General features: G+C 47.9%; 1 protein-coding gene and 1 pseudogene across 2 annotated transcripts; one reads left to right on the forward strand and one right to left on the reverse strand.

Annotated features, from left to right (window-relative positions):
- Positions 1-1,853: 1,853 nt before the first annotated feature.
- Positions 1,854-20,628, reverse strand: TUBB4A (tubulin beta 4A class IVa). Its single transcript, XM_081175868.1, has 4 exons — positions 20,469-20,628; positions 8,625-8,733; positions 6,978-7,088; positions 1,854-3,652 (listed from the first exon to the last, which is right to left on the reverse strand). Exons 1-4 carry the CDS (start codon positions 20,523-20,525, stop codon positions 2,595-2,597), a joined length of 1,335 nt encoding a protein of 444 aa, XP_081031994.1. The 5' UTR covers positions 20,526-20,628; the 3' UTR covers positions 1,854-2,594.
- LOC308576495 (large ribosomal subunit protein eL21 pseudogene) lies at positions 6,025-6,538 on the forward strand (annotated as a pseudogene). The gene has a single exon. The product of its transcript is annotated as a large ribosomal subunit protein eL21 pseudogene (transcript).
- Positions 20,629-27,837: the final 7,209 nt, after the last annotated feature.

The raw sequence follows: 27,837 nt of genomic DNA on the forward strand, positions 1-27,837 counted from the left end.
AATTACTCATATTGGACAGGTAGTGAAAACAAGGAAGGGAAGCCTGTTCTACTAACTGAACCTGTAGCCCCTGAACCTGTTTGCCCCACACCCTGAGAGTTTCCTCACCCTTCTTTTGCTGTAGGCTATTCCAACCCCATATCCACATGCGTGTGAAATGGAACCACCTCAAAAGCAGGTCATATTCCTATTGGTTCCTAGCAGTTGTGGCACGAAATGGAGCTCATCAGTTGCGTGGCGAGTTCCCGCCCCCCACCAGGATAAAGACACGAGACACCATGGTTTAAGGTTAAATGGGCGAATTAGGCCACAACTTTATTGAATTCAGGAATGAGAGGCATTGGCTTAGGCATTGGTCCTAACGACTATCCGGCTCCAGCCCATTTGCTGGAGACACAGGGAAGGGTTAACACTATATCGGGGGAGTCTCCCCGACTAGGAGCTCCCCCGGGTCACCGCTTGGGGGCGTGTCTTTGGCCCACACCTCCATAGGCTTCTGACAGGGCCACGCCCCCCGGAGTCCTTTAACGGACCACCCTTCACTCACTGGGGGGAGGTGATGGCGTTCCTCCCCCCCACATCCTCTTAACCCCTTCTTACCAATGCCTACCGCCAATGCCGAAGAGTTGTGACGAGTTGCTACGAGGTAGGCGAAAAACCAAATGGCTATAAATTGCCAATTGGGAAAAATTCCTACCATGCCCCATGCGGCGACAGACCGAAGTCCATAGCAAAGTCAGAGACCTACCTAGAGCCTACCTAAAGGGAGGGAGGGCGGGAAAACGTGGGGGCTAGCTGTCGAAAAGAGGGTGAGCCCCCTCTGCGCCGGCCCTAAATAGGGCAGACACGGCCGCGATTCCCCTGCTCTCGCGGGGGCTGAAACCAGCCCCCGCTCACGTGGGGGTGGGCGTGAAGCCCGCAACCCCACCTCCTGGGCAGGCCGGAAGTGGCTTTCTGTGGATTTCTGTCGAAAGGGCTTGAGGGGAAATTACTTTTTCATTCTTTATTAAATTTATACACCGCCTTTCATTTGAAGGTCTCAGGGAGGTTCACAAGAAAAAAAATACAGGGTAAAAGGACAAAACAAATAATTAAAACAAAGCCCCAAACAAAACAATGCCCTCTGCTCCCAGAAACACATTGAAAAGGCCGTAAGCACAGGCATAGGCAAACTCGGCGCTACATATGTTTTGGGACTACAACTCCCATCATCCCTAACCACTGGTCCTGTTAGCTAGGGAGGATGGGAGTTGTAGTCCCAAAACATATGGAGCGCAGAGTTTGCCTATACCTGCCGGAGAATATAAATTAGCCTGGTTGAAGAGGAACATTTTTTGCCTGGCACCTGAAGGTGTACAATGAAAGCAGCAGGCAAACCTCCCTGGGGAGAGCATTCCACAAACAGGGAGCCACTGCAGAAAAGGCCCTACATCATATTGCTACTCTCCAAACCTCTCGTGGAGGCAGCATGTGAAGAAGGGTCTCAGATGATGAATGGAGAGTCCAAGTCAGTTTATATGGGGAACAGGTCTCCTCAGCTGGGAAAGAGGTGCTTGTGTGTGGCAGGGGGAGACACCCAATGCTCGACTAGGTGATCCTCAGGGTCTCTTCCAACTTCACAGTTCTATGACCTTCTGAGATTTCTGCATCAAGTGTCCAGGTTTTTGCAAGCACACAAATGAAGGCCGCTTCCAAACCACAAGGCTGAAACCAATCGGACATAAGTTGGAACTACACCAACCTCTCCCATCTCTTTTCTTGCACATGACTCTGTATTGCTGGTGGCTGAATGGATGGTCCTAGGAGTGGGGAAGCCCCCCAACAGTACCTGTTCAATAATTCACATTAGCCCATTATCCTTATTCAGTAGTTTATTATGGAGACATAACTGCTTTGACAGCGAACACTCAAAAGGGGGACTACATTTCACCCTAAAGGACAGAGCCCCACCCCCCTCAAACCAACCCCCCCTGAGTTCCATTCATCTTTTCTTTAAGCCCAGCATGGATGGGGAAAAAAAACAATGCGAGCGAGTTACGAGTTAGTGCATACTCATCTCCGAAAACAAAAAAACTCACATGACCACAGAACACTAAGGACAGACATTGCAGCAGGAAAGGGGCCTTGGAGGGTGGGCAGAGAGGAAAGAAGGGATGTGGGGGTCAGCTGAGAAAATATAGTGCTTTATAGCTAGACATATTACCCACTTACTGCCATTCCCGCACACGACTCTGAAGCCTCTACCCCGTCACCAATTCTGCAGCCATCACTCCCTTTTAAACATTTGCAATGGGTAGGTGGGAAGGACTTAAGTTCACAACTCTTTTAATTGCTTTAGGTTGGGCTGGAGCAGGGATGGGGAAACGGCGGCCCGCCAGGTATTGCTGGACTCGCAACTCCCATCGACCCTAGCCGGCTTGGCCAATGGTCAGGAAAGATGGGAGGTGAAGTCCAACAGTGGCTGGAAGGCCGTTGTCTCCCCAGCCCTGGCCTAGAATGCTCAAGTCTATGCCAGCGTAAGCAGTATGGTCCATTGGTTCAGGAGACTGGTGGGAAGAAGGAGGAGTCATGGGGGAAGGAGAAGGAGGAGATCTTCATGCTACTTCTTCTTCTGCCTCCTCTTCAAACTCCCCTTCTTCAGCAGTAGCATCTTGGTACTGCTGGTACTCGGAGACCAGGTCGTTCATGTTGCTCTCGGCCTCTGTGAACTCCATCTCATCCATGCCCTCGCCTGTGTACCAGTGGAGGAAAGCCTTGCGGCGGAACATGGCTGTGAACTGCTCGGAGATGCGCTTGAAGAGCTCTTGGATAGCCGTGCTGTTGCCGATGAAGGTGGCGGCCATCTTGAGGCCGCGGGGAGGGATGTCGCAAACCGCCGTCTTGACGTTGTTGGGGATCCATTCCACAAAATAGCTGCTGTTCTTATTCTGGACGTTCAGCATCTGCTCGTCCACCTCCTTCATGGACATCCTGCCACGGAAGACAGCCGCGACCGTTAGGTAGCGCCCGTGGCGTGGGTCGCAAGCTGCCATCATGTTCTTTGCGTCAAACATCTGCTGCGTGAGCTCGGGCACGGTCAAGGCCCGGTACTGCTGGCTGCCGCGGCTGGTCAGGGGGGCGAAACCGGGCATGAAGAAATGGAGGCGAGGGAAGGGCACCATGTTGACGGCCAACTTGCGGAGGTCAGCGTTGAGCTGGCCGGGGAAACGGAGGCAGGTGGTGACGCCGCTCATGGTGGCGGACACCAAGTGGTTGAGGTCTCCGTAAGTGGGAGTGGTGAGCTTTAGGGTACGGAAGCAGATGTCATACAGAGCCTCATTGTCAATGCAGTAGGTCTCGTCTGTGTTCTCCACCAACTGGTGGACTGAGAGAGTGGCGTTGTAAGGCTCCACCACTGTGTCCGAAACCTTGGGTGATGGCACCACGCTGAAGGTGTTCATGATACGGTCGGGGTATTCCTCGCGGATCTTGCTGATCAGCAGGGTCCCCATCCCTGATCCGGTGCCCCCGCCTAGCGAGTGGGTGAGCTGGAACCCCTGGAGACAGTCACAGCTCTCGGCTTCCTTCCTGACCACATCTAGGACAGAGTCCACCAGCTCAGCTCCTTCCGTGTAGTGGCCTTTGGCCCAGTTATTCCCAGCACCACTTTGACCTGAGCAGCAAGGAGAAAGTCGGGAGTGGGGGGTTAAAGGTCATCACCTCGTTACTGGCCTCTTCTGAACAATATGGTCTCTTATGGAGAGACCTGGCCTGAATAGAGATATTGGATTAATGTCTCATTACACATGCTAAAGCTATTTTAGTCATCTGCATACTATCCCTTGCTTTTTCCTGTAGGACTAACTGCAGTCGTTATCAGTCGTCAACAGGTTTACCATACCCATTGAGCCAATCACCCATCTCCTACTATCCTTCTTAGAAATATCCCACCCCACCTTCCCACTATATATAAGGGTCTGGTGACTTCTGTTTCAGGGTATCTGAAGAAGTGTGCATGCACACAAAAGCTTATACCCAGAACAAACTTAGTTGGTCTCTGAGGTGCTACTGGACATTCATTCATTTATTTATTTCAACTGCATCAGACCAACATGGCTACCTACCTGCATTCATTTGACTCTTGGTTTTGCATTGCCCCCTGAATAGTGACCCAAAGAGGTGCCCCCATTCATGGGGAACAAAAACACTTCAGAACTGACCTCTCACTCCCATTCTTTCAGCTTGGCCCAAAGATTACAGACCACTCCTGTCACCTTTGGGTGACATACCTGAAGCCTCAATGTAAGGTAGTATTCAGGTAACTTAACAGTTGCAATCCTTACCATGTCTACTAAGATATAGTCCTACTGAATTCAATGCAGCTTACTCCCAGGTAAGTGGAGTTAGGATTGCAGTCTAAAGTGTCAAAGCCATCTTTCCCAAGCTCCCAGGGACCACTAAGAACTGTTGTGTAAGTACATTACGTAACAGTTTCTGCATACAGATCTAGTTTTGATGAGAAGTCTCCACCATAATTTAAGTAGCGGGTTCCTAGCCCTGATGTTTTGGAGAACTGCAGGCAGCTTACGTAAAACATTCCTGTACTTCGGGTGCGGTGTTTTCGTGCCCTGCATGACTAACTGCTCCTTCGTGGCTTCCTATCATTTGCTTTTGCTAAGAATAATTATCTCTTGCAAAAAGAACCTTAAAAAAGCAAAAACCCTGCTGCTTTAGAATTACATTTACAGAACTAGGACCTAAGCCAAATAAGAGTTTGTGCACAAAACATTGATCTCCTTATTTCTCCACAAGAATCTTTTTTAACTGCAAAGAACCTTTCCCTCGAATAATCCTCATGCCCAAATGTTGCTATTTCAACCCCCCCTTACCCCACTGATTTACATTATATCTGGCCATCTGTACATCACAGGAGCTGGTAGGTGTAATAAAAGCTGACTTTCTGCATCATAGAACGCTGTTGCTATTCCCCAGTTTCCCAACCCAACCCTTCCCCAAGCTGCAAGCTCTCCATTCTGGAACATTCCTCCTCCTCCCCACAATGTAAACCAGGTCAAACTTCCAAGTTTTGCATGTGTCAAGTAAGGACGGAGCAGCACACTCAGAACATACATGCCTGTGCTTGTGGAACAAAAAGTAGTACAGAGATAGCCAAAAGCGGTTGCTAGCTCATTCTGGCTCTTTCCTCCAGGCCTCCCTCCCTCCCTCTCTCTCTCACACACACACACAATGGGGGCAATTTAATTAAGAATTGCTTTTGCATAATGCATGCTACATCAAGCAACTGCCGTTTTTAACTTGGGACATAGCAAATAAGGTTATTCCTGCTAGCAGAAGGCACCCTGGGCATGAGAAGTTCCCCCGGAGGTTGAATTGGTGCCACTTTGAGGTTTTTCATTTGGTGCCAGGTATTGTGACATGAAACTACCGTATTTTTCGCTCTATAACACGCACCTGACCATAACACGCACATAGTTTTTAGAGGAGGAAAACAAGAAAAAAAAACTGAATGAAACAGTGGATGTATCATTTTTGTGCTTCATGCTGTGGCCACAGACATGTGATTTGACAGTGAGTTTGGGGTAGCCCAATGCAAAAATCCTGAGAATCCATGTGGATCTGTGCTTTGTAACCACGTTTTTGCACCATTGTGGCCCCAGGCAACAGTGTGTGTGTGATTTTTTTGGTGCGGGTTGTAGCCGTAGACATGCTATGTGATCTGATGGTGAATTTGGGGTGACCCTGAGGCAGAATGCAGGAAAGCAGCAGCCTCCTCTACAGCTTTCCCTCCTCCGTGACGCGGGATCTGATTTTTGCCTCTGCACTCGGACCAGTCTGCTCCAGGGACCACACGTTTGCTCAATAACACGCACAGACATTTCCCCATACTTTTTAGGAGAACAAATGTGAGTGTTATAGAAAGAAAAATACGGTAATTCACGTGTATTCCCACCCTCCTAGAAGGGAGGTCACACGATGGATCGCAAGATGGCCCCCTGGGGCCTTTCAGCCTCAGACGCCATCTTACAGTAAACAGTCACGATGACCAACACCAAGGGGAAGAGGGGGACAAGACCCTTTTGCAAACATGGTGTGGTCTCTCTCGCTACCTACATGCGCATCTTTAAGAAGGGTGATATTTTAGACATAAAGGGCATGGGCACAATTCAGAAAGACACGCCCCACAGATGTTACCGTGGCAAGACAGAAAGGGTATACAACATTACCCAGCCTTCTGTGGGCATTATTGTGAACAAGAAAGTTAAGGGCAAGATTCTGGCCAAGAGAATTAATGTGCAAATTGAGCATATTAAGCACTCAAAGAGCAGAGACAGCTTCTTGCAGCATGTGAAAGAAAATGAAAGACAGAAAAAAGAAAGAAAGGAAAAGGGAATTTGGTTTGAACTAAAACGCCAGCCTGCTCCTCCAAGAGAAGCCCGCTTTGTGAGAAACAATGGCAAAGAGCCAGAGCTGCTGGAACCAGTTCCATATGAGTTTATGGCATAGTGTATGTGAACAAAATAAAATACCATGTTGAGGACTTGGGGAAAAAAAGATGGTCCCTTGGGTGACTCTTGAATGTCAAGGCTGAACAGAGATTTGAACCTGGATCGCCCAAGCCCAATATTATTTTCTGCTTTATCACCCAGCTACCGACAATTGTTTCTCCACTCCCACCATGTCCATTGGAAGACACGAAGCTGCCGCAACACTAGACCTTCTAGGTCTGAATTGTCTTCAGGATTTCAGGCAGAAGTCTCTAAGTCTACCTGGAAATGCCAGGAACTTTCTAAATGCCAAGCAGACACTCTGCCATGGAGCTACAGCCCCGTTTGCCTATGTGGGCAGCAGATCACAGTTCCTCAGGTTTGAGCTCCTGTGATCAATTACAGCTCTTCCCACCACACAACATCCTTTAGCTTGACTGGGCAACATTTGCAACTGCAGCTCAGCGATGCTCCTCCGCAATAGTTCCTTACCAAAGACAAAGTTATCAGGCCTGAATATCTGCCCAAAAGGGCCGGACCTGACCGAGTCCATGGTGCCAGGTTCCAGGTCGACCAAGACAGCTCTGGGCACGTACTTGCCACCTGAATGGAGAGAAGGAAAAAAGCTTTTAGAAGTGTTTAAGAATCTACTCTCTCAACAGATATACTAGCATTTAATCTGACCAGCTCATGTTGAGCAAATCACCCAGTTCAAAAGATGGGGGGAGCACACTAGTGGGCTGGCTGGGACTGGTAGGGGTCGAAGTCCAGCGATACCTCCCCATGGTATGTGGTACCTAGCAAGGCCCCCCCATGTCTACTCCAAGAGCTCACAGCGAAAGCTCCTTGGGCAGCTTACAGGGTCTAGGTAGCTTCACTTCAGTAGCAGACCTGCCTCCAGGTCTTAACCATCCTCTGGGTTCTCCAACAAAGAATAAATACTTTTGAGACACTTCTGCAGGGAGGGTTGCCACCACCACCATCCCACAAAAACCGCTAGGTCCCTTCCACAGAGATTTTGCAGCAATTCCAGAAACAGTTGGCGACAGCTGCCACAGGCTGTTATTCCCACACTCATTCTTCATCACAGTCCCATGCCAGGAGCCTGTTCTGAGAGCCGGCAGATCCCATTTGCAGGTGACACCAGACTCACTGATTTACTTCAGTCTAGGCACCTTCCATCTCAGTCCCCACTCTCAAGTCTATTATGATCCACACTTGGGATACATAGGGATAGAGAGATCAGGCGCCACTAGGTCAACAGAAAAGGATTAGATGGAGGTCAACTTATAGAATATAGCAAAGCGCTTTCGTATGGGGGCTGGGGGAGAGAAAACAGCAGACCAAGGCTTAATTAGAAGAGACAACAGATCTGAGTGAGAACCACATCAACTGAATTTTAGCAAAGGCAAAAAGGTAAAAGACCCCTGGACAGTTAAGTCCAGTCAAGCTTGACTATGGGGTTGTGGTGCTCATGGTCGAGGGAGCCAACGTTTGTCCACAGACAGCTTTCCGGGTCATGTGGCCAGCATGACTAAACCGCTTCTGGCGCAACGGGACACTGTGATGGAAGCCAGAGTGCATGGAAATGCTGTTTACCTTCCCGCCACAGTGGTACCTATTTATCTACTTGCACTGGTGTGCTTTTGAACTGCTAGGTTGGCAGAAGCTGGGACAGAGCAACGGGAGCTCACCCCATTGCGTGGATTTGAACTGTCGACTATAGCCTAGTCACAAATTGAACACAACCATATATAGAGCTCATCAAAGTAGGGTACAGCACCACAGAGATGCCACTCTGAACACTGTACTTTTGCTCTTAAAAAAGCAAATGTTAGCCAGGAATTGGGAAAGTCAGGACTGTCACTTTCTATGACAGAATGGGGAACCTGTGACTCTCCTGCAGTTGTGTGATTACAACTCCCACCCTGGGCTGTGCTGTCTGGGGCCAAGAAGACCTGGAATGCAGCAACATCTGGAAGGTCACAATTTCCCCATCCCTGATCTGTGAAAGGCAAGAGGGAGTGCAGAGAAAGTAGCTGATCATACAGAGGAGCTTGGGCAGCACGGAGGAGCGTGGAAAGAGACAAGGAAAGAATTCTGAACTCTGAAATGGACAGCAGTGCTGCAGGAACAAACCTGAGGCCTCATTGTAGTAGACATTGATCCTCTCCAACTGCAAGTCGCTGTCTCCGTGGTAGGTGCCGGTGGGATCTATGCCGTGCTCATCACTGATGACTTCCCAGAACTGTAGCAGGTGAAAAACGATAAGAAAAGGAGGATACAACATTAAGAGGAGTCATCTGACCAAACCCTTCTGAAAACCAGGTCTAGCTTGGCCTCTTGTGAGGCAGAGTAGCAAGTGGCAGATTTCAGGTGGCCTTTAAGACACTTCTGTACCTTTTAGTTCTCATTTATTTCAGTGGGAACTGTGTGGGTTTCTTCCCAGTGCAATGGGCCCCTGTGCTAACACGGGGAGGAACATTTGGGTTTTACCACCTTGCGCACTGGAACAGAGAAGGGGGACCTGTGGCCCGCCAGAGGTTGCTGGACTTTATCTCCCATCAGCCCCAGCCAGCAGGGCCAAAGAGTGGGGGCCGAGGGAAGCTGAGATACAACAGTATTTTGAAGGCACAGATTTCCCATCCCTGCAGCAGTTCAGCAGCTCCAGTCACACAAATGCCTCCCCTCATCAGTCTCACAGGCAGGCTATCATTGCAAAGGGACGCATTTCGTCCCAGCTGCAGTTAGCTGCCAGTAGTATCCATTGCAAGAGAGCAATGAACTCAGATACCTCCGAGGAGGGTAGGCCAGGTATCAGCATCACCCCCTACTGCAGATCATTTCACCAGTCGGCGTGTATTGGATTTGCTTCCCATTATCTCAAGCAGCAGCCAATCGAGGGTATTGGTTGCTCTTCAATCAACAAGCCCTGACCTCCAAAAGAACTTGGGCGACAGAAGACATTCAGCTTCAGGGAGAAGCAAACTGGCAAAGCGCTTCAGCACACGGTGGTTTCCAAACGTTCTTCTCTCTCTCTAAATTTTTAACATATAGTTTTCAAATAATTAAACATACTTCTACATCTTATACAATATTTTTGGACTTCCATCAATCACATCTGAAAATTTTCCAATCTAATCACTTAATATACATTTCTTACTTTCACTATTACCTTTAAATCTCATAACTAATTTCTCTTCTTTCTCTGTTTTGCAATATTTTGTATATTTTTCCTTGCAAAACTTATTGTAGTCCTACTAACATAATTTGTTGATTACAGTTGCTCTTCAAATAGTTCATATATTTTTTCCACTCTTCTGCAAATCTCTGGTCCCGCAGGTTTCAAATCCTTCCTGTCATTTTATCTAGTCTGCCATTCTTCTTTCATCGCCAAATGTTCTACTCTCAAGGAATGCTTTGCACATAAGCTTGTCTGTCAGAGATCGCTTTGCAAAGAACCAGAGGATTTGGGGAGAGGTTCTAGAAGGCGCACCCTTGAATTCTGCTTGCCCTGTGGTTCAAATGTCTGCTCAGACAAGAGACTCACTGGGTGACCTTGAGCCAGTCACCATTTCTCAGCCTATCCCATCCCGCAGAGGGATTCATAGAATCATAGAGTTGGAAGAGACCACAAGGGCCATCGAGTCCAACCCCCTGCCAAGCAGGAAACACCATCAGAGCACTCCTGACATATGGTTGTCAAGCCTCTGCTTAAAGACCTCCAAAGTAGGAGACTCCACCACACTCCTTGGCAGCAAATTCCACGGTCAAACAGCTCTTACTGTCAGGAAGTTCTTCCTAATGTTTAGGTGGAATCTTCTTTCTTGTAGTTTGGATCCATTGCTCCGTGTCCGCTTCTCTGGAGCAGCAGAAAACAACCTTTCTCCCTCCTCTATGTGACATCCTTTTATATATTTGAACATGGCTATCATATCACCCCTTAACCTCCTCTTCTCCAGGCTAAACATGCCCAGCTCCCTTAGCCGTTCCTCATAAGGCATCGTTTCCAGGCCTTTGACCATTTTGGTTGCCCTCCTCTGAACACGTTCCAGTTTGTCATGTCCTTCTTGAACTGTGGTGCCCAGAACTGGACACAGTACTCCAGGTGAGGTCTGACCAGAGCAGAATACAGTGGCACTATTACTTCCCTTGATCTAGATGCTATACTCCTATTGATGCAGCCCAGAATTGCATTGGCTTTTTTAGCTGCCGCGTCACACTGTTGGCTCATGTCAAGTTTGTGGTCACCAAACTTGATTTTGCAAGGGGAACATGGTGGCTGGAGATGGCAGTGAGGAACTATGTGTATTCAATTCAGGGTGGTGTTGGGCCTAGCGGGGCAGCCTTGTGGCGTCACATGGGACCCCAAGCACACACCCACACCCAAACACTTCCCCAAAGCCTGAACACTGCACACTCCAGTTAGAGAGGAAAAGGTGCAGCTTTTCTTAAAGGAAGCACATCTTGAAGAGGACAACAGCAAGGAACAGGGCAGATTTCACAGGCTTCCATCCAATAATTAACTTTGCTGCCTGCCACCACTTCCAAACCAGCTTTCCTAGCCACTCCCGTGTCACCTGGTCATGCAGGGAGGTGTATGGTATAGCCCTCATGAGATTGTAGCACTACTAGAATGGGAAGGCGTTCGTTTGAAGGGCCCCCAACAAAGTATCCTTGCATGTAGAAGTCTAGTACGCCAAGAAGGATGCTTCTAGAATTGTTTGTCTCCTTCACAAGTTAGGCTTCCACCTGCTAGAGACTCTTGATATGGAAACACTGCCAAACAACCACCCATATGTATTTTGAAAGTGATACAGTCTGGTACAGGGACCAAAGCACAGCATGCAGAAGGTGCCGGGTTCAATTCCTGGCACCTCCCAGCATATAGCTGGGTGAGAGCCCTGTCCAAAACACTGGAGAACTACAGTCCGTCAGCGTTGCTGATGGTCTGACAAAGTATGAGGCAGCTTCCTGTTCCCCTGTATACCACATTCTTCCCTGAGTGTTTGGACCAAATGTTGGTAGCATAAGAGCTGCCTACAAGTGCATCTGATTGAGAGACCTGAGGCCGTATGACTATTATTAGTACAGCAATGGAAATGTGTCCCAGCTAAAGAACATTGGCAAGTTAAATTAATGGAATATGCTGAAATGGCAAAATTGACAATGAAACTAAGAGGAAGAGACGATAACAAATTTAAGGAAGATTGGAAGGAGTTTATTGCATATATTCAAAAGCAATGTACTCAGGTTAATACATTGGCAGGGTTTTAATAGTACTTGTAATTTAACTTTGAATGGATAATAAGTAATAAAATGGTTTGTAACTTTACAATGGACATGCAGTACATTCATAAACAATGGAACCAAGGAAGGGACTAGGGGGCAGTGGCGTAGCGTGGGGGGTGCAGGGGGGGGCCGGCCGCACCGGGCGCAACATCTGGGGGTTAGGGGGCGCAAATCCACGGGTTAGGGGGCGCAAATCCATGGGTTAGGGGGTGCAAATTACTTGCCTTGCCCCGGGTGCTGACAACCCACGCTACGCCACTGCTAGGGGGGAGTTATTTTGTTTTGACACTGTTACTGTTTTATTTTTGGAAAATTAATAAAATGTTATAAAAGAGAGAGACCTGAACATGGGAGAGCGGCCACCAATAATGTTGTGTGTGTGGTTTTTTGTTTTTACATAAGGCAGACACATTGTACTGCTAAGTAACACGTACAATGAACTATAGCAACAGAGTAACATAACACACAACACACACACACACAGTTTCGTGTTATGTTTTAGATACATGATTTGACTGCAGAAACCACACCCATGATTTAACACTGCAACTAAGGAAGCAACCCCATTGTGGAAACTCAACAAGTTGTCATTTGAACTGAGGGATCAGGTCACCACCATCTGGTACCAAGGCAACCGCTTCACAAAGCCCATTCATTGTGTCATGAGAAGGTTTGTAAGTCAGCTGTGAGCCCCCAAGGAGCCAATTAGAAAAGGGGTTGCACATGTTGGCTCTATGCACTTCCTGCTCAGCGTGAGCTTCAGCTTGCAAGATTTTTGAGGCTACGAATAGGTGCGACCTGTTAGTGCCCTTAACACATTTTAAGTCAGTTGCATGGCAGGGATGTAGAACCAACAGCCCTCAAGTTTTGGATCATAATTCCCATCAGTCAACTGCTAGGGACAACCTCTGGCGAGCCACAGGTCCCCATTCCCCAGTCTTAGGAGAAAGTGAGAAACCATTATTATTGCACTGAACCCTTTTAAGAAATAACATCACAGCCAGGGCCGGATTTTGGTTTGATGAGGCCCTAAGCTACTGAAGGTCATGGGGCCCTTTATACGTTCAGCTGTCCTTTGTCAACAACAAATTGTTGCTGTTTTTTGTGTTGAATACAGTGGTACCTCCGTTTGTGGATGGGATCTGTTCTGGAGCTCCGGTTGGATCCTGAGGTTTTCGCAACCGAAGGTACTTGTTCTGTGCATGTGCGTGGCATGGTAGAGTGCTTCTGTGCATGCGTGAGTGGCGAAACCCGGAAAAATACTTCTGGGTTTGCCACGTGCGTATCCCAAAGGATACGTAACCAGAGGTGTGCGTAAGTAGAGGTACCACTGTATATGCTATATGGCGATTTATGGACCTAATAGGTATCTAAAGTCATTTGCCCATGTTGCCATGCAACCCGTCCATGCAGAATGTTGGCACCCTATATATAGAAATAAGCAAACCAGTGATATTTTAGGGAGCAGGCTAGCATGAAGGGCCCATTACTTACATCATAGGAGCCTACACAACACAAAACACTGTTGCTGTATGTAGGTTTTATTTTATTTGTTTTTTATCTTATATTTTGGAAATGAACATCCAGGTTTCCCCCCCCCCCTTTAAATATTTTGGGGGGCCCCAAGAGTGGGGCCCTAAGCTTTAGCTTGTTTAGCTTATACGTAAATCCAGCACTGGTCGCAGACCACTTCACTACAAAACCTGGTTGTTTTTCAAAGGATATCCTCACTGCCGAGCCCATGGAAGACCTCCCTAAGAGTCTTCAATGCAGCGGTCATAATAATGAACTGTTTTACAGGCCCGTCTACAACACACATGGTGTTAAGGAACAGGGCATCCTCCCATGGCTCTCTACTTTTCCTTTTAGAAATTAAACATTGCCCCTACCCTCCCTTGACATCAGTTTATGCACAAAAAACATTTCAAACTTCCACAACTTGCAGCAGAGAAATACCGCAGTGACCTTCTCTAGCCAGGCCTGATGCTGTGCTAGGATTTCTTGATGCTGGCTGCACTACAGCCAACAAGTGTGGGAGAAATCCCAGGAGCACTTCCAAGAAAATATGGATCCCGTCTCCAAATCCTAACTGGAATGGGCAAAGCAGGGTGGATGGAATCGTGAGTGGGAAATAATAACTAGGCAAGGAAGATACCTGTCCACTGTTGCAGGAGCTAGGTAAGAAAACACTTGTATGTTTTGAAATAGTGGAATTATGTGTACTAGGTGCCCAGACATTTGATACTGGGAATACAACCCAAACTCAGCTATTCTGCTTTAACGGGGGAGGGCATGTAAATCCAAGATATACAGGATTTAGGAGGATTCCTAGCTGTCCTTCAGCAGTGGCACCCACCATATGAGGGTCACAGCATACACCTGATAAGAGACAGCCGACAAGGAGGCAAATGCGGCGGGCGGCGGGGGGAGAGCACAGGTAAAAGGTCAGGCAAGAATGTACAGCTAAGGCCACCTTTTTGCAACATGTTCCCAAGCAACGGGTTCTCTGATAGGCTCTAGCTGCCAGAGCAGCCAGATTTAATCAGAGGCAAAAGTGGTTCAGAAGTCAACAGGGATGGAGCGAGTGCTCTTTGCCACTCTTCAAGTCTGCTATACTCATGCCCATCCAAATATTTCGGCACCAAAGGCTGAAAACTAATGATGAGGCACAAGCTCTAATGAAATGAATAGGAGCTGTGCAAGAGCACTGCTGGTTCATTTCAAAAGAGTTCCTGCAGCAGACATTCCCCACTGAGGCAGTGCTTTGGAAACAGACTCTAAGCTTTGGGATCTCTATTCACTATTTTCCTCCCGCCTTCTATCCCCCTAGATTTTTGGCTTGGCTTATTTGTGGTTGCCATCAGCACCTCCCTTCCTTGAGTCCTGTGGCACACAGAGACCTTGGGAAATGAAGAGGTGTTCAGCGTCAGGATTTTACAGAAGCTTCAAGCAGAGCCTTGCTGCATCCACCTTCTGCAAAAGCCCAGTGGAAAGAGAGAGAAGTTCCCTCCTTTCTTTCCCGCAAATTCTCTTGGGCCTCCCGTGAAAGGGCAAAGGGTGGCAGCTGTCAGCAAGCAATTTGTAGAAACCAGGTTACCAAAGGGGCAGACGGGAACCGGCCAATGCTGGCATGCTACACTTTTAGCTGCAGTGATGGGGCAGTGGAGATAACAGGACCAACATGGCCCTGGGGTGCCCAAGGTAGAGAAGGGAACCTGCAGCCCTCCAGATGCTGTTGGAGCCTCAACCCACATCTGCCCCAGTTAGCATGGCCAGTAGTCGGGGATGATGGGAGGCCAGCAATATCTGGAGGGCCACATGTTCCCCCTCATCCTGACTTAAGGGACAAGCAGACTGTAAAGGGAAGTTTCAAAATTGTGCTGGCACCAGGTTCACAACAGGTGTTTAGATATATGGTAGCTGCAGAGAGCAGGTGACTCTCAAAACAGTTGACTCCCACCCAACCTAGGGAGCATTGCAGTGGTATAAGACTGAACTGTGAACTACTAGGAAATCTCTTTGCCGTGACTTCACTAAGTGGCTTAAACAAGTCTACACTCACTCTGTGCACCAAACAAAATAAAAAAATTCATTCCAGTAACACCTTAGAGATCAACTAAGTTAGTTATTGGTATGAGCTTTCGTGTGCATGCACACTTCTTCAGATACCGAAAGCTCAAACCAATAACTAAGTTGGTCTCTAAGGTGCTACTGGAAGGATTTTTTAAAATTTTGTTTCGACTACTGCAGACCAACACGGCTACCTGCCTGTAACTAGATCTGTGCACCAAACCCCCTTAGTTCCCATCTGAAATGCAGACCCACCATACACAGTTGCTGCAACAATGACGACGAACGTGCTCTTTACACCCTGATATACTATATTAATATTATGAAGGCCACCTCCTCAAGAGATTGGGACAGAACCCCCTGGGCTCACACTTGCTCCCCAAAATCTCTCCCACTGCATGTTTGCCCTTCCCTTAGGCAGCAAAACCTGCTCTGGGAATAAGCTGTTATCACTTAAGTCTGAGAGGCTGAAAAGAGTAGATCTCCCCGGCAGAGCAGCATACAAATAGGAAGCCCACTGCCTGAAATCATATCATACCCCCTCCCTCCTCCCCCTTGCAGACAGAGCACTGTGCACAGCTCTAAAATGGAGTCGCTCTGTCAGTCTTTGCTTCCCTCACGCTGCTGCAGGAACCGCAGCACTATGAGTGGCAGATTCTATTTATACCCAATGCCTGCAAAAGCCCAAGGGTGGGGGAGAGCTTGAAGGAGAGTCCAGAAGGGTGGACAGAGACGTTGGTGCACTCTTTAACGCCACCCCTCTCTGTGCAAGCACACACCCACACCCAAGAAAGCAGCTGGACCAGTAGGGAGAGGCGAGCACTGCAGTCATCAATCCAGCGAGGAGAGCGAGGAGGCTTCTAGCCCAAGAGGCTGGTGTGCTGGAGAGGCTGACAGCAAAGATGGCTGACAGGCTTCGCCCGGCAGCAGGAAAAGGCTGGAGCTTCACAGGCTCCAGTGACGTGTTCATAAAGAACACACCCATTCTCCAGCACCCTGCCTGCACTTGCAACGGCTCTTGAAACTTTGCTGCTGTAAATGAGGGCCATGCATTTCCCAGATTAGCGCTGGAACGCCTGGCTTTCCATTCTGCACTTGGTCCCCCAAACAAACAGCCAGTTCTAGCTGGCAGCTTCTTCTCCATGTGGCCGTGCCTTAAAATGAAGAGGGGCCTTCCATCTCGAGCAGGCAGCCACCTCCCATCTTGCGTGCTTCAGGCCAAGCCCATTTTTGTTTTAAAAAAAGTTACCACCCAATGGGAAGAGGTGAGCACGCAAGACTTCTCCCCAGGAGCCTTCTGCTGGAGCAGCATGCCCCTGCACATTGAAAACCAGCCTGGGAGCACAGCTGCTGCCTTTGTTCTGCAGGAGGTGCGTTATGTGAGGAGAGAGCAAGCCAGATCTCATTACCATAAAGGGTGAGGCTACTATTTAAGCCAGCTTGGCTCTGTGCAGAATCGCTCCTGAATGCCCTATGAGCACAGTGTGTGTGTGTGTGTGTGTGTAGAGGGGTAGGGAGACACATCAATGCAACGTGAAGCCCGTGGCGCTATCAGAGCCCCACCTTCTGCTGCTACAGCTGCATTGAGCCTAGAGGTCAAGATGAATCTGCTGTCCAAGAATGCATCAATTCTACATGGGCACATGTTTGCGGTCATCCCAGCATGCTGAGCAGATAAGTCTTTGACCTCAGGGTTTATTAATGCCTTCAGATCCCCAGCAGGTCCAGCCACGAAAACCAGACAGATGTTTAAGGCAGGGAGGGAGAGAAGCTGATTTTTGTGTGTGTGTCAGGAGAGCTACAGCATAATCTTCAAAGGGCATTGCAGTAGAACAGCTGCCAGCCTAGTTCTGCAGCCATTCTTAGTGAGGAAAGTCACCAGGACTTGGGATAGCCATCTTGATGAGAGGCCTGGGCACATGGCCCAAGAAGCAATTGCCCTGGCACGATCTTCCCCTGGAGGGCTAACAAGTGAAGAAACTCTGGATGACTCAAAGATTGATCCCTCCCTTGTCGATCTCTCAAATGGAAGAAAAGTGAGCTTTGCAATGGTGACTCAGGTCTGACTCTCATTTAAGTTACAAACTGGTGTCTGGGCCATACCATTTCTGATTGCAGGTGGGGGTGTACCTGATGGAAAGCTTCTCCTTGTAGAAGACAAGGCCAGAGCCCTTCTCCCCAATTTTTAGCTTGCTGTGTGGAGAACTACTTTGAAAGCAGCTTTCAGTTATTTAAGCTTCTGCCTGCCATCCTCATAGGTTAACCACCTGTGTTTTCTTCAAAAAATATTTTTTATCAAAGATTTCTTAATTTACAAAAATACGTGCCTTGTCTCTTTTTTCAAGTTGTGTTTTCTACAGATCAGTTTCATTTGTTGTGAGACACTGTTGCATACAGTGTTAGGTTAAGAAGAAAAGGGGGAAAGAGGGGGAGGGGGCAATTCTTCTACTAAGTGTTATGTGTGGGGTTTTGTGTCAGCGTCACTTGTGTGGGTACTCTTACTATTCGCTTGTGGTATTTCTTCGGCAGTGAGAGAGGTTGGGGTGACCTAGGGTGTATTTGGTTGTCTTTGGTTGGCTGTAGTGAGATTTGTTTTGGTGTGTGAGTGGAGTATGTGCGTGTGTGCGCTTTAGTTAGACCTCAGCGTATCTTAATTAAGATTACAAGGAAAGCTGGTTTAGCAGCAAGGACTCTCCCACCTATGCATTTTCCTCATAAAGCAAATAAAAGCCTTGTAGAAAGGGAACTATCAGCAGCTCTCCCACATGAGAACCTGAAGGCTCACCCACCTCTCCACAAATAAGTAACTCTTGCTTTTGATGGCAACCTCTGTGTTACCACTAACAAAGGTGGAGCTCTTCTGAGGGTCAGGGTGGAAAGGTGCGTTTCATTTCTAACCTACTTCCTCTCTCCGTCTGAGAAAGGTGGGGAGGAATCCCTTTCTGATGGTTTGGTAACCCTGCAGTTTGTAGGTGCAGGTTAACAGAAGAGAAACAGTATCAATTCAGAGGGGTTTAAGGCAATTTGCAGTTGCAACAGACATCTTCCAATGCTAAATGATGGGAGTAGTTGGCCCCACTGCGTTCCTTTCAACAAAGTTCAGACCAAGACACGAGGGATGGTTAATTCCAATATACTTCTTCTGGAATAAAATCCTAAAGGTTATTAATGAACTGTTTAAAGTGAAGCTTTCAATAGACGGCAATGGGTATACTTGGGAAAACGGCTATAGAGAAAGGGGGCCAGTTTACTTTCAAAGCTATGCTATTAGCCGGAAAGGCAACGATAGTTTTAGGTTGGAAAGATAGAGAGAAATGGACAGTAGAGGCATGGAATAGTTATTTCTTTGAACTTATTCAGTCGGACATTGTCGCAGTAACGTCACAGGAAACAACATGGAAGGTCAAGTCCACCATGATAAAGAACAGATGGAACTCCTATCTTCAGTGGATAGAAACTACTGGAACAAAAGACATTCTGTGGAAACTAAAGAGGCTATGCCCGTGGCTGAGGATAATTGTTTGAACCCTTCCAATGGATGGGGGGGGGGGAGGGAAAGCTGTACAGGAAATTGAAAAATTGGAAGGAGATAATATAATGTATGTAAAAATCCCAAAATAATAATTAAAAAATAAATAAATTCCAATATACTTCTGGCCATAATGGAGGCTGTCATGACACAGATCAGAAAGTACCTCCCCTCAAGCACCATGGGAACTGACCTAAGTAAACAACCAAACAGAACAGGCAATTTTAGGTGTGCTAATTTAGCCCAATAAGCATACCCAAAGGATGCCCATCCTACACTGCATGGAAACCTGGTGCTATCCAGATGTTGTTTGACTACAACCACCATCGCCTCTGACCATTGGCCTGGCTGGCCGTGACTGATGGAGGTGAAGAGTCCAGCAACATCCAGGGGGCCATAAGTTCCCCCATCCCTGGAGACACTGTTGGGGGAGGACAGAATGCCTTCTGTTTGATTCTGCTTTGCACCAGGCAGAGTTCTGACACAGTTCTCATTCCCCTGTTGCTGCACAGCGTCAGCACCGCAGTGTATTTGGCACATGTTGATTCTGCTGCATTCTCACGCAGCATTATACAGCATGTTCGGGTTTCCTCTGCATCCATGTTAGGGAGGGAGAATCTTGCGCCACACGTTCCTTTGGGAAACGTTTCCAGGCTTCCCAGTGCTGTCCCACTAAACTGGACGAAGCCAAAAGGTCGCCTTGACCATCATTTGGAGGAAAGGAGGGAGATCGATGAAGCGATCAAATAAAAAAGACACATCTCTTCAACGGCTGGGTGGCAGCAGGGCAGCTCGGCCAAGCCTCGCCCTCCCTCCAGACCTAACCAGACTGCGCCAAAATCTCACGGAGGAGGGAAGGGGGTGTCTAGCCTTCCACCAGCGACGGAGAGCCCCGCCTGGGAATCCGTCTGCGGCGCAGGAGAGGAAGGGGGCGAAGATCCCGGAGGAGATCGCCCCCCTCCAGATGCCTTCGTAAGCGGCTAAGAGCGGAAGCCATGTTGGCGGCCGCAATGCAGAGATCCGCAGCCCCGCCACACACACACACACACGCGGGAAAACAAGGCGCGCAAAGGCAGCGCCAGACGCGCGAATCTGAGATCGGTTGGGCGCGCAAAGGCAGCGCCAGACGCGCGATCTGGGATCGGTTGGGCGCCACGGAGAAAGCAGCCGCTCTCTCCGTGGCGCACGGAGCCAAGCGCTTCGTCATCGTTCCCGGGTTCCCACCCTGCGCTCCAGGCACGATCCGCCAAGGAGCCGCCACCGGGAAGCCGCCAAGCTACAATTCCCCACGGCGGTCGGGGTAGGGGGCAGGGAAAACTGGAGGACCCCCCACCAGATTTAAGTTTTCTTTACCCCCCCCCCCCCCGCATGGCGCGCGCCAGGCCGCCCAGGAAAAAGGCGCCGAGATCGTGGAAGAGGAGACCAGCCGATGCGCCTCCGCCCAGCTGGGAAGGGGGCGAAGGGTCCGAGCGCCCTTTTCGGGGGGTCCGCCCGCCCGCCCCGAGAGCCAGGAGGCCCCATGGCCGGTGGGGGGGCAATGGGAACGTGGCCCTAGTCCCCCCACCCCCGGGTCCCCTGCCCCGTGCCCTAACCTTGGCCCCGATCTGGTTGCCGCACTGGCCGGCCTGCAGGTGCACGATCTCCCTCATGGTCTTGTGGCGGTGGCTGGACGCTGCGCAGGGACTCCGATCCTCGTCTCGCCGCTCCTTCGCGCTTCTCTCCCTCTGGCCGCTGCGCTCGCGCGCCTTAAATGGGGCCCGGCGGGGAAGGGAAGGGCAGGCGCCCGCCACTGCGCATGGGCCGAAGCTGCCCGACGCCGCAGCCGACGCCGCCGCCGATCCTCCCCGCCTCCCTCGCCTGTCAGCCCGCCCGGCTGCGGCCGCGTTACCAAGACACCCGAGCGTTTGGCCTCTTCTGTGTCCTGGCGTGGTGCGTCCTGTAATTCTACTCAGTGTTGATGCAGAGCAGAACTCCAACGTATAGCTAGCAGAGCAAAAACTTAAACGCGTTGCGGGATCCCCCCCAAAAATAGACCAGAGGCAATTGTATTTCATCCAGCAGAGCTTTACTGCTACTGAAGGCAAATGAGCATAATGGTCACAAATCCCAATACATTCAGGACTGGCACTGTCCATAAGAAATCCAGTTGCTGCAGACTTAACTTAAACTTACAACAACTTATAATAAGACCAAGCTTTAACACTTAGCATACTATCTACAGAACATCACACAGAAGGAAAGAGAGACAGAAAGAAAGTGAATCCCAGGCTCCTTCTGGCCTATTATTACAGTCTTAGTAAATGAATAAATGCTCAAGTCAAGAAAGAACTTAGCATATGAAGTTGAATGTTTATAAACCGTGAGAGAGAACTTACTGAAGAAGCCTGACACTCTTCATAGGCGAAACAGGTGACAAACGCCGGCACCCTGTCTAACTCTTGTGCGTAACATCACCGACTCTTTGTTTGATCAAACTTATCCTCGATATCTAACCTTTGAGTGCAACATCGCCGACACTTCATTTGATCAAACTTACTTTTGTTGATCTCTACAGGAGCCTAGCTAAAGGAACTTTAAAGACTGAATCTTCCTTTCCGACACAATTTGAATGAGTTTTCAGTTTGTGGCTTCTGTAGTAGATCTTGTACTTAGCTCTCTCAATTTTTGAATTATTAATATAAGATTTAGAACGTAGAATGGTTTGGTAGCGTTTTGTGTGCCGCTTATGTGCTGCTTACTTTATAAAAAAGGTAAAGGTACCTCTGCCCGTACGGGCCAGTCTTGTCAGACTCTAGGGTTGTGCGCTCATCTCACTCTAGAGGCCGGGAGCCGGCGTCGTCCGCAGACACTTCCGGGTCACGTGGCCAGCGTGACATCGCTGCTCTGGCGAGCCAGCGCAGCACACGGAACGCCGTTTACCTTCCTGCTGGTAAGCGGTCCCTATTTATCTACTTGCACTTTAAGGGTGCTTTTGAACTGCTAGGTGGGCAGGAGCTGGGACCGAAAGACGGGAGCTCACCCCGCCGCGGGGATTCGAACCACCGACCATACAATCGGCAAGTCCTAGGCACTGTGGTTTTACCCACAGCGCCACCCGCGTCCCCTTGCTTACTTTATACTGGTCTGCTATTATTACAGTCAGCATGACCTTGACAGAAGAGGTGACCAGTTTAAGCCAGCTGTACTTACTCAGCTTCTCTGAAGGAATAACCCAAACATCATGAACCTTCTGCTTGTTACTTCCACACGTAGAAGCTTCCAGAACCCTCTTGAATTAATTAGAATAGGAAAGATCAGATCGATACTTTCTGCACTAAGAAATGCAAACTGACATGGTGCTGAGGCACTGGGGGGGGGCTAGGGGAGCAGGAAAAGCACCCCTGCTTGAGCTCAGAGGTGCTGTGATGCTGACTGCTGTTCCCTATGGATCTTTGAGGATGCACGGCATGAGCAGGATGCTGCCAAGATGCTGGACTTTGCCCACCTGCGTTGGCCGTTCAAGAGGAAAGGACTTGTAATGGCAGTGACAGTCTAGGCCGTGTTGCTGAGCCGTGTTCTCCAGGGTTGCAAATGCACGCCTGCGGCTTGGGGGTCTGCAATGGGTGCTTAAAAATGCACCAAGTTATTCAGGGAAAGATAACAAATCCCCAAACTGAGTATAATACTTATTCAAATAGAATCATCTTCATCTGCTTTTGGGTATATAGCTGTAGTGGTTCTAGGGGTTGCTCGTGCGTAAATCGGCGCCACACCTGGCTGGGTTGCCTGAGTGAACCCTTTCTGTCTGGACAGCCACTCGCCTGTGGCTGTCTCAATCGCTGGCAGAATCCGTCAGTGGGCGTTTCTTTTTTTTCTTTTTATAATAGTTTTTATTGCATTTTTTTCAGGCACAGACAGAAAACAGAAGGAGAAAAAAAAGAAAGAAAAATATAAAAAGAAAATAGAAAAAGTCATAACCCTTCAACAGCTTATTCCAACTTTCCATCGAACTTCCCCACATCTCCCGCACAATGCATTCTTAATAATAAATTTATCAGCAAATTGTAACCTTGTTTCATGTGTTTCTTTGGTACTTTCAATTGCAATTTAAGTTTAAATCCCTTAAACATCAGTGGGCGTTTCTTGAACTTCTTCCAGCAAAGAAGCTCTTTGACGCCTAGTCTCCGCCTATTTTCCCTGCGCGGAAGCCTTCTGCGCAGGGAGGGTGTGGGCATCGGAGGACCCGTGCTCTCCCCGCTGGTCCCCACGAGGAGTCTTGGAGCCACCTCGCCGATTCCCCCATCTGCCCCCCTTCTCCACTGGTGCTACGCTGATTTCCTTCCCCAGAAGACGTGCTGCTTCTCTCCCTCCCGGGACACTCTCCGGAATCCCTCTGGAGCCCTCCCTCTCCCTCTGGCTCCGATGGCAGTTCCCTGACAATAGCCAATACAGTGGTACCTTGGTTCTCAAACTTAATCTGTTCTGGGATTCCGTTCAACTCCTAGAACTGTTCGAAAACCAAGGTGCGGCTTCTGATTGGATGCAGAAGCTTCCTGCACTCAATCAGAAGCTGTGTTGGGCATTCGGCTTCCAAAAAACGTTCGCAAACCGGAACACTTACTTGGGAGCTGATTTGTTCAGGAGCCAAGCCGTTCGACAACCAAGGTACCACTGCACTGAGGAAAAGGTTTCTTTTCCAGAGCAAGGAGTTCCCCAACGTTCTGTTTTTATACTTTTTGCAGTCAGAAATAATCCAGCACTGGATTTAGACACAGGGTGTGCATTAGTGAAGTGGCACTTTAAAAAGAAGAAGAAGACGAATTCTTCATTAGAATTCTGTGATTATTATTTTTAAATAGCTTTTAATTTCATTTTAATACACCACATACAAAAAGAAAATATGAAGATACACAGATATCCATCACCTAACAACTAAGAAAGAAAGAAGAAAAATACAAAACAACAACACCACCAATACATTGAATATTGCTCACAATATATTTAACATAAAAATGACTTTTTCCTACGTACCTGACTTCCCGTCTACTCCTTACTTCTATTTCTCATCCATTAATCAGTGCCATATTATAGCATATTTTGGCTTTAATGTTATTTATTCTATCCTACGTTTTCCATCAGATTTAAAACTCCTACTGAAGTTATTCAAATACTGCTACAAACTTCAAACTGCCATTGCTATTTTTCAAATAAATTTAAAAGGCTTCCCATTTTGTGGTTAATACTTCCTTTGATTTTTTTTTTATTCTTTCTGATAACTGGTCTAATTCTGCATATTCGGTCATTAGAATTCTGTCATTCTATGGTGCTGGAAGGAACCTTAGCGGTCATCTAGTCCATCCCCATTCTCAAGGCAGTGTCTTGCAAACGCAGGATGGAACCACAGCATCCCTTGCAGATAAGCCTACCAGCCTCTGCTTAAACCCTGCCCCCCAAAAGGGAGCCCATCACCACCACCTCCAGAGGCAGGCTGCTCTATATAGTCTAAGAGTGCTTACAGGTAAGAGGTCCTCCTAATGTTCAAGCCTCGGAGTTCAGGGTGTGTGTGTACAGCAACAGGGGGGGAGCCTTTTTCAGCTCAAGGGCACATTCCAGGGCCGGTCCACCCAGGAGGCAAGGTGAAGCAGCCGCCTCAGGTGGCAGAATCCACAGGGGCAGCAGATCTGGCCTTCAAGGAAAGCATCACCCACTGCTGCCATGGACCTTTACAGGGCCACCTTGGCAAGTAGGAGGTCTCCCACCCTTGCTCCTGATGCAGAGCTTCACTCACACCTTCTTGCCTGTTGGGGAGAAGCAGTTGTCGTTTGCCTCAGGTGCTAAAATGTCTTGGACTGACCCTGGCACATTCCCTTGCAGTGGGCATGTCTGAGGGTGTGGCCCGAAGCAAAAGTGGGAGGGGCAACGTGCGCTAAGTCTTACGTTTGCACAATGTGCAGCATTCAAGCCGTGCAGTGGTCAGAGATTACTACACATAGACTTAAGGAACTGAGATGTGTTGTCACTCCAGATTAGTGGCTTGGGGGTTGTGGTCCCCCGCACCCTCTGGACACCGTACTTTTCGCTCCATAAGATGCACCTGACCATAAGATGCACCTAGTTTTTAGAGGGGGAATGCAAGAAAAAAAAAATATTTAAAGGGAGCGCTGAGCAGAGCCTGTATGCATCTCAGGCTGTGCTCAGCACTCCCTTTCACGAGCCGCATGGAGTGTGTGTCACTGTCACTGACGGGCTGCCCTTCTCCCTCCTCGGGGAAAAGCCCCCAAGAGCCGCACACACACTCCACGCGGCTCTTTAAAGGGAGCACTGAGCAGAGCCTCCGGCTTGCATTCACTCCATAAGACGCACACACATTTCCCCTTACTTTTTAGGATGGAAAAAGTGCGTCTTACGGAGCGAAAACTACGGTATTTGCAGAGCTTCCTATTAACTTGTTGCCATGTCTGCCCAAGCTGGATGAACTGATTGGTATTGTGTGACTACATGGGATGCCATTCTGAGGGTATTAATTACCAGGACGCCAGAGTATCTATTATCCCTTATTATCCTATTATATGCTGGCATCCATTGAAAGCTTGGAAGCTGCACAAAAGGAGGGGAGACCCAGAGAGGCAGATTCCATTCAAAGCACGGAGCAGGTGGGTTTTCTATCAACTATGCTTGCAAATGCTCGCAAGAGCCTGTGAATCAGGCCCTTTTGCCTGGCCCATGCCAGGCAAACAGCCTTTAAACAGAGAGCAATTTTAAGGCTACTACCCTGCGCACATTTCTCTAGGAGTAAGCCACACTGAATGTAGTGAAACGTGAGTAAAGCATCCCTGACAGGTGGCCATCAAACCTCTGCTTAAAAACCTCAAATGAAGAAGAGTTCACAGCCACCTGAGGGAGTCTGTTCCACTGGCAAACAGAAATTTCTTTACAATATTTAGCCAGAATCTCCTTTCTTGTAACTTGAAGCCATTGATTCAGGTCCTACCATCTGGGGCAGGGGAAAACAAGCTTGCTCCATCTTCCATGTGACAACCCTTTAGATATTTGAAGATGGCTATCATATCTCCTCTCGTAAAAGTTTAATGTGCCTAAAATGCTATGTGGAGGTTTGCATTTTCAGAATGTCTGTTCTGCAGAGAACGGTAGCGAGTACAGAAGGCGCTTGTGTAGCTAAAGCCACAGCAAGGGGGTGGAGTCTTTGTTTCTTCCTTCCTGCCAATGAATATCTCTCAAAGGAGACCTGCACATGGCCAATACTTTGGGAGCACGTCTGATTGTGCAGAGTCTGTTCACATGGAGCACTGGTCGGGGCATTCCACTGCTCTGTCTGAACTAATACTGTTCTAAGCTTGGATCCTAGAACAATAGGCAAGTAGGATCCTAGAATGCAACAACTGATTGGCTTGCAAGAAAAGACCAATCAGGCTTCAGGAGGGAAGCAGAATCAGACGGGACTCATTGTGTAAATAATGTATATAAAAGCCTGAGGTTTGGGGGGCAATTCAATCACTGTTTTTACAAGCAGCATTAAAGAGCATGAAATCACTACAGGACTCTGAGTATATTTCAAATATGCTCTAGATTAGAGATGGGCACAATATCTGGTTCTCAGAAGCCACTGGCATATCGAACAAGTAACTTGCTAAACTGAATCTCTCTCTTGGACCATCAACAAGTAAGAACCTAAAGAAAACTGGACTGCATTGCTCATTGTTTAAGAGCAATGTGTCGATTTGCATTTACAATATATATATTTTGTAACCATTTTAAAGAAGTTTGCAGTAAAACTTTGGAACTCTTTTCTTGGTGTGGAGAACTTATCGATTCACTCTCTGCCCAAGGCCCAAGGCCCAGATCAGAGAACTCCAGTCACGTAACTCTAACACAGGGGAGGTGTTAAACACACTGCACATTCACTTTTAAACTATAGTTAAGCTTTTAACCATGGTTTAAAATGATGTGTGAATCAGGCGAAGGTCTTCAAACTGGACTTCATAATTATACTACGTGTTTCTTTTGTTAGGGTGGTGGAAGTTGTTTGTAGGAGATAATGAATATGAAGTAACCCAGAAATGTTTATATGGTAGTGGTCTGGTAGCAGTGCGCCCCTCTATCTGCCCCAAAATGATTTCTTTTTTTAAAAAAAGAAAAGAAAAAGAAAAACTGCCTAGTATTATTTCCTCCCTATTGCAACCCGGAAAAGGAAATGGAAGCTGAGAAGCCATGTTATTGCTATTATTAATTAATTAATTTGACTGATTGATTACTTACCACGGAAAAATCTTTAAGTGCCTTATTATGATTATGATCTTCTGCATATGCCCATGTTGCAAGTAGGACATAGTCCACAGTTATCACCTGTTATCACAAAGTACAGTTAAATATTAAAGATGTGTCTATACAGTATAGCTCAACCACAATGAGGAGTGAGTCATGGGAGGAGTAATCACATGACTTTCCCTAGTTATATAATTAAAGAAATAGAGACCAATCCACGCCAAAACTGACTGATTGGTTTTGTGCCAGACATTCAGATAAAGCAATATCTCATACTATAATCCAGAGGCAGACAAATAATAATAACAGTTAATTATGTAATAGGATATGTGGATATTTGAAGTTAATAATTTTTGCTAACAGAGTACATGTATCTAAATCAACTGAAATCATAATACAGTCATGATGAAATCTGGCAGTACAGGGGGGAAAAAGATACCATACCAAACACACTCTATGTTGCAGCAAAGATAAATCTAATTGCATTTTCACTCCAGTCAGCATCTCAACAGACCCCTCTAACCCAAAGCTAAGTTGAATACAGATGTGATCCTGTCTTCATTTGTTTGCATACAGGCACCTTTGTGTGGCGAGGCCCCGGGCCCCGCAGTTCCCTCAGAAATAAACAGAAAGACACCAATATGTTGGGTTAATGGGATAAATCAGGCCACAACTTTATTGGTTACAGATGTGAGCGGT

Source organism: Podarcis bocagei, assembly GCF_964188305.1.
Source record: "Podarcis bocagei genome assembly, chromosome: 17".
NCBI lineage: Eukaryota > Metazoa > Chordata > Lepidosauria > Squamata > Lacertidae > Podarcis > Podarcis bocagei.